Source organism: Echiichthys vipera (genome assembly GCF_963691815.1).
Source record: "Echiichthys vipera genome assembly, chromosome: 21".
Taxonomy (NCBI): domain Eukaryota; kingdom Metazoa; phylum Chordata; class Actinopteri; order Perciformes; family Trachinidae; genus Echiichthys; species Echiichthys vipera.
Genome location: NC_139846.1, coordinates 11,332,587 through 11,342,672, shown reverse-complemented (window position 1 = coordinate 11,342,672; position 10,086 = coordinate 11,332,587). Strand labels below are relative to the sequence as shown.

At 41.1% G+C, this 10,086-nt stretch overlaps 1 protein-coding gene across 1 annotated transcript; it reads left to right on the top strand.

The window, feature by feature from the left end:
- Positions 1-598: 598 nt before the first annotated feature.
- insig1 (insulin induced gene 1) lies at positions 599-9,426 on the top strand. Its single transcript, XM_083936262.1, has 6 exons — positions 599-775; positions 892-1,239; positions 2,536-2,660; positions 2,825-2,991; positions 3,754-3,853; positions 6,965-9,426. Exons 2-6 carry the CDS (start codon positions 906-908, stop codon positions 6,992-6,994), a joined length of 756 nt encoding a protein of 251 aa, XP_083792388.1. The 5' UTR covers positions 599-775; positions 892-905; the 3' UTR covers positions 6,995-9,426.
- Positions 9,427-10,086: the final 660 nt, after the last annotated feature.

Sequence of the window (10,086 nt, the reverse complement as noted above, 5' to 3'; positions counted from 1 at the left end):
TCCTCTAACCTGACCCCAAAAGTTCAACAACATTTTATCAACAACAAGGGGGGAAAAAAAGGTTGTGCCACTTATCCAATTTCCCAGATATAAAAGGTACCTGTGCAGGGGACTGGAACTAGTTGGTGGAGGTGGACAAGGTGGAGGTGGAAAAGAGCTGTGAATGTTTGAGCATTTATTCAAGAGGGCGTTCTGCTTTTAGACTGGTAAACACACATTTACTTTAATGATTTAAGTACGGAGTTTATCATGACTTACTGGGCAACTTGTATTGTATTTTCTTTGAAATTGTAATACCCATTTTGATCTTGTAATACGCTGCATCCCTGCTTATTGTTGCAGCTCTTCAAATGCTCCTTATAGTCAGAGTTTCGTGTGTTTGGCTGACATTTAAAGTAGTTCTCTGTTTCCACTTTCACTTCAGCTCTTCAGCAAGCCTCCTGGTTTGTGCGTCTGTCCCGGACGAGGGGGCGGTGGGGTGGCGCCACGTCATATCAGCCGCCGCGCTCTGATTGGCTGCTGATTCTCACCCGACACAGCTGTGATTGTTTTCTGCAGAGGAAGCTCTTGTCCCTGGTATGAGCTCTGTGCTGTGGAATCGAGCAGCAGTGTGTGTTTTTTTCCCTCTCTCTCTCTCTGTGTCTGCTAATGATGATGTGAACAAACAACGCGATAGCAGGAAAACAAGTCCTGGTTTAATCATTTGCCGAGGCGCGGATGATCCGGAGTGGAGGTTTCTCTCTGGACCAGACACTGAAGACGTCTTAGGATCAAGGTAAGGAGGAGCAGCATTTTCTCACTACAGTCCAACTTATTCAGTTGTTGCAGAATCCAGAAAAAAGAACATGTATCTATTATGTTTTCATTAACATGTATCACATTCTCCTGCAGCCCAAAAGTGCCAAATGCCCAGACTAGAGGACCACTGCTGGAGCTGCTCCTGTGCATCAAGGGTTGAAACTAAGCACTCATCTGGGGCCAACTGGTTAGCATTCAAAGCTGAAGAAATGATGTCCATCATCACGTCGGTGCTCAGCAACGCCTACGGCTCTCTGCACGACGTCCGGACGGCCAACCTGATCCGCCGGGGTCTCGTCCTCTTCACCGTCGGGGCGTTCCTCGCCCTGGTGCTCAACTTGCTGCAGATACAAAGGCATGTCACCCTGTTTCCCGAGGAGGTGATGACAACTTTGTTTTCGTCTGCCTGGTGGATCCCACCTTGCTGCGGCACAGGGGCCGGTGAGTAGACTCGACTCTGTCTGCAGGGGATCAAAAGGGGAATAAGCGTGTTAGAAATAGTTGTGCAGAGCAGTTTGACCTGGGTTATCAGTAGTTTGCTACTAAGTTTGGGACAAAGGAATGCAGAGAGGGGAGGGGTTATAGTGAAGAAGCGTTTCCATATAAAGAGGAAGGGGGAGAGAAAAATAAAGCCATTCAAATCAACTTTCTCTTTATTTATGGGTGCTAAAGTCTGGAAAATCATGTCTGAGGCACATTTACAGTTCACACCACACCGAGTTGTAAAACTGCGCAATTCTAACCACTTTAAGACATAAAACAACATGTTTTATTATTATTGCCACTGCTATGAGCTACTGTGTGATCATGTGGTGATGAATCACTATTCGGCTTAGTCGTTGCTGGCTATTATACAATTATTCCTCCCTAATGATGCTGCATTCGTCTTCGTCGTTTTGTCTGGCAGTCAGTTATAAAAAAAACAAAAAAAACCTGACTTGCTACAGATGGCAGTGATTCTCGGGCTCTGATTGGTCGCAACAGCCGGATACGAGGGGAGGTGCGCGCTCATTGGCTAGTGTCATAACGGGTGAGCTGAGGGGGCGGACACTTCGGAGCATATGCTACTTTTAAGTCCAGGAACCAGGAAGTGAGGGGGGGAGACATTATTTATGATCCGCTCCTCCTCCCATGTGCTGCGGGGCTGAACACAACTGCAAGTGTGGCTGTTTTCACAGTCTGTTGACATTAGTCTGTGCTAGATTAATGTCTTGTCAGTTCCATGCAGGAACTTGTTTTAAGGGCTTATCTGTGTAAACTCTGTTTCTAGTACTCAATGCAACATGAACGTTGTTTCCTTCCCAGTGATCTAGTCATTTTGAAAGAAAAAAAAATGCAAAACAGCACCTGGTACTAGTTTCTAAATTGAGAGACACTGCTGCTCGCTTTGTCTTATGTGATGGTAAACTGAATATCTTCTCGATTTACAATATAGAATAAGTTATATTAAAGATAACAGGAGCCCACATTACAGAAAAACAGGAATTACATCAAGGAACAGTCAACACAAAGGAAAACTACTTCAAAACCAAACAACATTGAGTGTTATTTAAAAAAAAAAAGGGGGTTTTAAGGTGACTGCAGGTGGCTAAATGAGACTAATTATGGAAGAGCATGTTCAGCAAATAAAATAATCCCACGCAGCAGCTCCATGACAGGATTTTCCCAGCTGGCGTTTCACCGAATTTCTGCTTACGCTATCTTGTGTAATTGGGGTCTGTTTGTTCCTTTTCACAGCTGTTGTCGGTCTGCTGTACCCCTGCCTCGATAGCCATTTGGGAGAGCCGCACAAGTTCAAGAGGGAGTGGGCCAGCGTCATGAGGTGCATCGCAGTGTTCGTCGGCATCAATCACGCCAGTGTTGTATCCTTTCACCTTGTTTATTCTAGGTGGTATAAACATGGAAAATGCACTTTTTCCATCTCTAGATTGGTGATGGAACTGCTGCGGGTCATGCATATATTTCAGTAAGAACTAATGCCAGCATCATACGGTTTGATTTTGTCCTTAACTGCCCCAAAACACAGAAACTAGACTTTGCCAATAATGTGCAGCTCTCCCTAACGCTGGCAGCCTTGTCCTTGGGCCTGTGGTGGACATTCGACCGGTCCAGAAGCGGCTTCGGTTTGGGCATCACCACAGCTGTCCTAGCTACTGTGTTCACACAGCTGCTCGTCTACAACGGAGTCTACCAGTAAGTTAGCCATTAGCTTTCATTGAACGAAGGGAACAAAACGTGTCCAGGGGATTTCCCCTTGAGGAAACAAAACTGATGCTGTCTATGATGATTAATCACGAGTGCCTTGTCATCACTTATTTCTGGTTTCATGTTACACTCACACAAAAAAACTATGTGGGTTTAAGTGTTAATTATATAGCTGTGACTGTAAACCCCACCCTGGTCTGAGTGAAGTATGAAGTGTCTGGAAGTGCTCCCACCTGTATCATTCCATCAAAAAAAACTAGACGGATAACTCTTGAAGTACAGAGTTATATCTTGGGAAGCCCCCTTGTCTCTGGGAGCCCAATTAACAGCTCTCTGCTCTCTTACCGGCATCAGTGGCATATCATCAAACATAACAGCTGAGAAAAGGGACGGCTGTTCACGATAAGAGGTTCAAAAGACAGCTGCAGCTCATGCTGACTTTACAAGGTAGAAACAGACAGAGGAAAGAACGAGAAGGAGGGGAGATGAGTATATTTTCTAGCATGACAGGTTTTGTTTTCCCCACTCAAGGATCTGTCTTTGGCGTATGTGTGTCTCTTATTCTATCACATGACATTGTGTTTGTTTGATAATCATACGACATCTTGTTTAGCTTTGGTGGGAACCGTAGTTTAAGTTGACACCCTCCAAAGAGGTCAGAGCAGAGGATCATCTACAGAACAGCATTCCTAAACCTGCTCTACATCATTAAGAACTATTTAATCATTTTTCGTTTGTTCTCTCTCTCAGGTATACATCTCCAGACTTCTTGTATGTACGCTCCTGGCTCCCATGCATATTCTTCTCAGGTGGTGTTACTGTGGGAAACATCGGACGACAACTTGCCATGGTAAAGTCTGCAACTATTTCAGAATATGTAATTATATAACTAAGGGTCAAATATGTATATTTGAGTTCTAATTCAACAAGCGGTTCCATTCTTTAAAGCAAAAGTCAAACCACTGACAAGTTTATTTTTCAACCATAAAATGTCCCGAACACTACATGTCTTTGTCACAATTATGCAATAGCCAAATTTAGGGATTCCTTGTGAAAAAAATGAACATCTGCCAATATGTCGCCTGGCTTTTTAATCTCTCAAATATTGATATTGGCCTCACGCTTGGAACATTGCTCAACTTTGCCTGTGAATATAACGTACAGTGAGTGAGTAAATGCTGCCACGTGTATGCCTTTTTAATAACAACATGACCAGAAGCATCGTTTTCATCATTTTGAAAAGTTGATAAATGAATCCAAACTACCCACGCTGAGCAATCCACATGTTCTAAAGACAAAATCTACTATCTGCTAGTTCTCTCCTCTCTTAAAACAATTGTGTTGCATTCCTTGTTGCAGAAGAACGAGGACATTTGCATTCATTAAGTATTTGAAATGTCTTCATGTTTATTAGCTTGAAGTTATGTTTGTGTAACTAGGGTTGCAAAGGCTCAGGACATTTCCAAGGGAAGTTAAGTTACTTTCAATTTAAAAATGCACATAAAAAAGCAATATTAGGTCCTATGGCATGTTTAGGTGAAAAGTATTTAATTGAATTGTAACCATGCGCTGCATTTAACAGCTTGCTCCTCGATCATACATACAGATAATCTGCTCAAGTTTTCAAAGTACCTTTCCCCATTTGCTAACTTGCTGGCTAGCTAACTCACCACATATCACACCGTATGTATTTGACAAATGAATAGATTTATTTGGTAAATTAATAGATTATGTCTGCTCATGATACGGATAATAGTTATTTATCTGCATATGGTACAGCCTGAGCAGATATTTCCATTGTATTCCCATTAATCCCCATACATTCCAGTTAATTCCCATGGAAAGTTTCCACTTTAAATATACCATGAACCCTTTATTTAACATCTTAAAGTTAAACAGTGAGACTATCACATTTTGGAGTCTTCACTTTTGGGTGAATTACTCCTTTAAACCAGATTCAGTGCTGCAGTTTTCAGAGGAATATTTTACAGTCAAATAACGCTCTCGATCCAAGGGTTTTTCCAATTTGCCATGATTCTAATTCAGAGGTAAACACCTGTGATTCTGTGTGTGTGTTTTGAAAAACGCTTGGCCTGTCACATTTGCACAAAATATCTCTTCACATTTCTCAGAATCAGCCTTCGCAAATCATATCTGTTGAACTCCTCTGCACAGACATCAAAAGACTCCTCTGCACCACACATGCTTTATTTACAATTAAGCTGAACTCACAACAGCCGGTAAAATCGTCAAAATGGTTTAAAGTTGTGCAAAGCGCATTGGACGCCCCCCTTTCCCTCATAATTATCCCATCAAGTCAGCTTTGATGTCTTCATGAAGCTTGTGCCCAGAAGCCTCACCTCATTCTGTCTGTAAAGTAAGAGTCCCGTCACTCCCTCAGTTTGACTCAAGTGAAAGCGTGAAAGCAGATTAAGGGCTGTTGTTTTTCACAGTCATGGCAAGACACAAGAGCCAGTCAGGACTCTGCTGACCAGAAGGTCATTTGCTACTTGTTGTTTTTGTTTGTGATGAGGCGTGAGGAATGTTGGCACAAGTCGGCACTCGTGGTTTTGTTTTTCTCTCTCTCGCTTCAGTGACTCATTTATGAAAAGGATCAGGAGGATCAGAGACTTTGTTTCTCAAGTGGTTTTGGGTGGGTTTTTTGTTTTTGTGTTTTGGGTTAAAGCCTGTTACAGTGAAACAATCTTTTGCAGCATTAACCTTATCATATCTTATATGACGTTACAGTCAGTCCATAAACAAAAAAGTCAGCACATAAACTGCTGAGACCTTTATATCTGATTATATTCAGAATGTTGTGTGATCGGTAAAATGAGCAATGATAAAAAGCAGCATGCATGTTTTTTTTCCGTGTCAAGCAAGCAGTACTGTCTTCCCCTATTACAATAAAAGACAGATTAAAAAGCTTCCAGATAAGGGAAGTGAAAGAAACATGTTCCTTTCTTTAATCATAAAGTAATCCTGATTGGTTCATAAAGCAGCAATCGGTCCACATTTACTTGAAAGCTACTGATTGCTAATAAAAGAAAAAATCCCCACAGAGGTTGGTTCAAGCGGCAGTTTTGAGTTTACGGGAAAATGAAACTAATGTGTTCGTGTGATTCATGTCTTTAAAATGAGTCACCTGAGGCTGTTTCGCTGTCAACCGATCATAACAATAGTTTGGTTGATGACTTCTTTCTCTATCAGGATCATAAATCTTTACATAAACAAAGGCTTTAGCACTTTATTTCAGCCGTAAACAACTTATCAACTCTACAGTGGAGCCTTAAAAAGTCATTTAAAAAGCATTGTATTCATCAATCTGACAATAACGCCTTAATTGGTATTTGGTCATAGTTTTTCTTCTGATGTTGCGTTGTAAAATCTTAAAATAAATCGGTAGCATCAATTTAAAAAAAATTTTTTTTTGCCAAATGTCTTACTCATATTCATATACTTCTATCTTAGAGGCGAGCTCGCTGTCACTGCACCCTGGTCGACACAGTGAAATGAAAATTCCATGAAAACAGTCTTTAACCAAGATTACGTGGCATTGCTTAAACCGTTACAAGGCTATGCATATGAGGCGTGGGTTGTTTTGTGCAAAATGTTTTTCAAACCCAAAAAGACAAAATCGCCAAGAAAACCTGCCAACAAACCTCAGGTATTTCCCAGATCTGTTCTACCCTCGCCCCAGCTAGGCCTCATCCCTGCTCTCAGACACCAGCACCAGGGTCAGCAGCGACTGATATACATACGCCTAGTCGCCTACCCATTTCGATTGTAAGAGTGGTCTTAAATTGAATTCCAAGTGGCATTAAAATAGTCTTAAATCTAGCTCGCCTCAAGCTGTAAGAACCCTGCTCCAGATATTCAAACGTTTTTTTTTCTAATTGCTGCATTACTGTGATTGATTAATATGTTATTAACGCCAGGCTCCTTCTCCGTCTTCCCTCAGGGTGGTGTCGAAAAACCCCACATGGACTGAACAGCGGGAACGCAGAACACCAGGCGAAGGACATCTAATGTAAAGATGAACGAGGAGAATAACAGGAGAAAAAAGACTCATTGTTTTGACTTCATCCTTTGTTCTCTTAACAAAGTGCGGGTCAGGAAAGGCCCCTTCATCTGACGTGCCATGTCCTCTGCACCTCCTTGTGGCCAAACAACCTCTCCCTCCCGACTCTGTTCTACTCCATTAGCATTGAGACTTCCTTGACACTAGACGGAGGACAGTGTTTTGCCTTTTTCTTGTTTGTTTTTGAAGTGAACTTTTGACTGGTTTTATGCTGGAAGTGTGTATCTTTCTGCAGCCTATGGAGTGGAAGAGTGCGCTTTGGTGTGGCTGCATCCAGGGTCTTAGCAGAAAAGACTGTTTTATTTTTTAGCCGGAATATATTATGATCATAAAAAGGGAAATGTTGTATGAGTGGGCAAAGAAAAAATGTCTTCTTCCTCACAAAGAAATGTATTCAGTGGCCTCAGTTGCATCACTGGGGCACAGGGGGGGATGTATGTTCCCAGTCAAACCAAATTAAGTATTTATTTTGTACGTTTTGAATGACCCCAAACCAAAAGTAGTGTATGATTGAAAATGAGTGGAGCTTTCCATTTTGAAAGGAATAGTTGGGAGATGACTTTCTTGCTGTGAGTTGGATGAGAAGATCGATAGTGCTCTGATATCTGTACAGTAAACCTGTAGCTAAAGGCAGCAGCAGGGGGAAACGTATGGGTACACATTTACTGTAAAGACATGAGTGGTATCGATCTCATCTCAGTCTAACTATTCCTTTAAAAGTGACTATAAGGATAGTAGATAGAATGAATAGAGACAGGAAATGTATACAGGAGTGCCAATTAGTTTGTACTGGCTGATATTCACTTGTATATACAACAACACAAGATATAATACGAGGGGAAATGCTAACTATTTAGATTCTTCAGTGGAAATGAGTTGCATTTACACCTGTGAATAGCATCATATTCACAGCCTTCTACTAGTACAAGATCACAGGTTTTTTTTTCTTTTCTTTTTAAACTACTCCGAAACCTTTGGCATGTTGTTTTGTCTGCTTCTAACAAGTTTCAGACACACAGACGTAGGATTAGGAAGTAGGGAGAAGGAAGACGTCCGAGCATTAGTCTGGATTAGGCGGGGGGAAACGACAGCATGTGCACTTTAGGGCTGCAACGGTTATTTTCATTGTCAGTTAATCTGACGAGTTTCTCCATAATTGATTCATTGTTTGGTCAAACAATTGTGAAAATGGTGAAAAATGAGGATCTGTCTTTCCCAGAGCCCAAGATGACTTCCTCAAATGTCTTGTTTTGTCCACAACTCAAAGACATTCAGTCAGCTGGCACAGAGATGCAAAGAAACCAGAAAATATTCACATTTCAGAAAGTGGAATCAGTTTAAAAACAAATTCTAACCCATTATCAGATTAGTTGTCAATTAATTTAATAGTTGACAGCTAATCAATGAATCTTAATTAATCTTTGCAGCTCTAGTGCACATTTTGTCTTTTTGTATTACCAGAGTGGACCGTATTTTGGCAGAATGTACCAGGAGTATACGACAACTACTTTTGCCAGCATCTGTGGTAACTGTTAAACCAGTTTAAAACAGTGATTTGTGACCAGGTGTTAATGTCTTTGTGATAATACACATTTCCCACTCCAAGCAATAACAGTTTGGGAATATACCGCGCTTGAAGGAGAGGGCAGGACATTATTACTTAAGATTTGCAATCTGTGATTGCCTGTGTATTATAGAATGTAGTGCTTTTGTCACTATAACAGTTTAGTTTTATCATTTGTACAAACATGACATTATTGCTTATGTTTAATGGCTTTCCTATGTGATCAGACAGGTATTATTACCATACTAGACCCACATTTTGTTAGTTAGCGTTGGGGGTCTAGAGGATTAAGTGCAATCAGAGTATACATGAGCCGATTATTCTTCCTTATTTATTATTATTTCTGACAGTGGCTAAAAAAACATAACTTGTAAGTATATGCAGTGTGGATACTTCAAAAAAGCAATAACATCTTTGTTTTTTGTGTATTTGTCAGAGATTACATGCCTTCAGAGTGAATACAAATGACTCTCACCAGAGAAAAGACAGTGAAAAATATATTGTGTCAAGCTGTTGTTAAAAAAAAAAACACATTTAGTTGCATTGTCGAAGGTTGCCTGATTTATTTTTTAAATACTTTTTTTGTGGCAGATCCCTTTAGGTTGCATCTGCACACATTCAGGTGTGTTAAACAAAAGAGGAAGCTTTATTTTTTGGAGGTGGTGAAGCACCTTTTTGTCTTCATGTTTTAGAGTTTCTGTGTGACTGATATTTCAGCGGTGTATCGTTTTTTTTGCTACCATGGATTTAAGTGAAAAATAAAAACACCTGATAAGGATATCTGCGTATAGTCGTTACTGGCATATGGGACTGGATTAAGGGATTTTAAACTACTTTATTATAGGAGGAAAAAAGGAGAATTATGTGTATGGGACTGACATAATGATACTATCTGTAAAACCAGAAATAATGGAACTAAACACTCTCCAGCTTCTCTTCCAGTGATATGAACCCGTTACATCGTGCAGCTGAGCTTCAGCCAATATTTCTGCCTTTGATTACCAGACACTAGCCTAATTACACGTCTCAGCAGCTTCAGTAAGACAATGTCTCTCTGATTATTAGTTTTTTTTTATTCTGGGTGTCAAATGCAGCCGCAGCTCAATTGCACCGGACCTTTCTGGGGGTGCTGATGATGGCATTTGTTGTGTCTGCTGTCACGGCCAAGTTGAATAGATGAGGACACTCTTTTGTCCGTGGCCTCTGTCAGTCTCTGGAGCCATTATAATGTCCTTGGCTGCATCTTCCCTCTTTCTCTCCTCTCCCCCTCCCCGACCCCTAAAAAAAATCCCTGAAACTACCCCCCACCCCTGTGTGTCACTGGGATCATGAGGAACTGCCCTCCCTCCCCTCTCTATCTACCCCCTCTCTGAACACGCCTTTCTGGAGGGCAGACTTCTATTTATACCTAGCGGGGGACTGACAGTTAACCTTTTGC

Excerpts from the sequence above, each read along its gene's own strand:
- insig1 (XM_083936262.1), top strand. The coding sequence starts at position 906 with ATGCCCAGACTAGAGGACCACTGCTGGAGCTGCTCCTGTGCATCAAGG. Across the intron at positions 1,240-2,535 it reads TTGCTGCGGCACAGGGGCCG|CTGTTGTCGGTCTGCTGTAC; the intron begins GTGAGTAGACTC and ends TCCTTTTCACAG. Across the intron at positions 2,661-2,824 it reads GCATCAATCACGCCAGTGTT|AAACTAGACTTTGCCAATAA; the intron begins GTATCCTTTCAC and ends CCCAAAACACAG.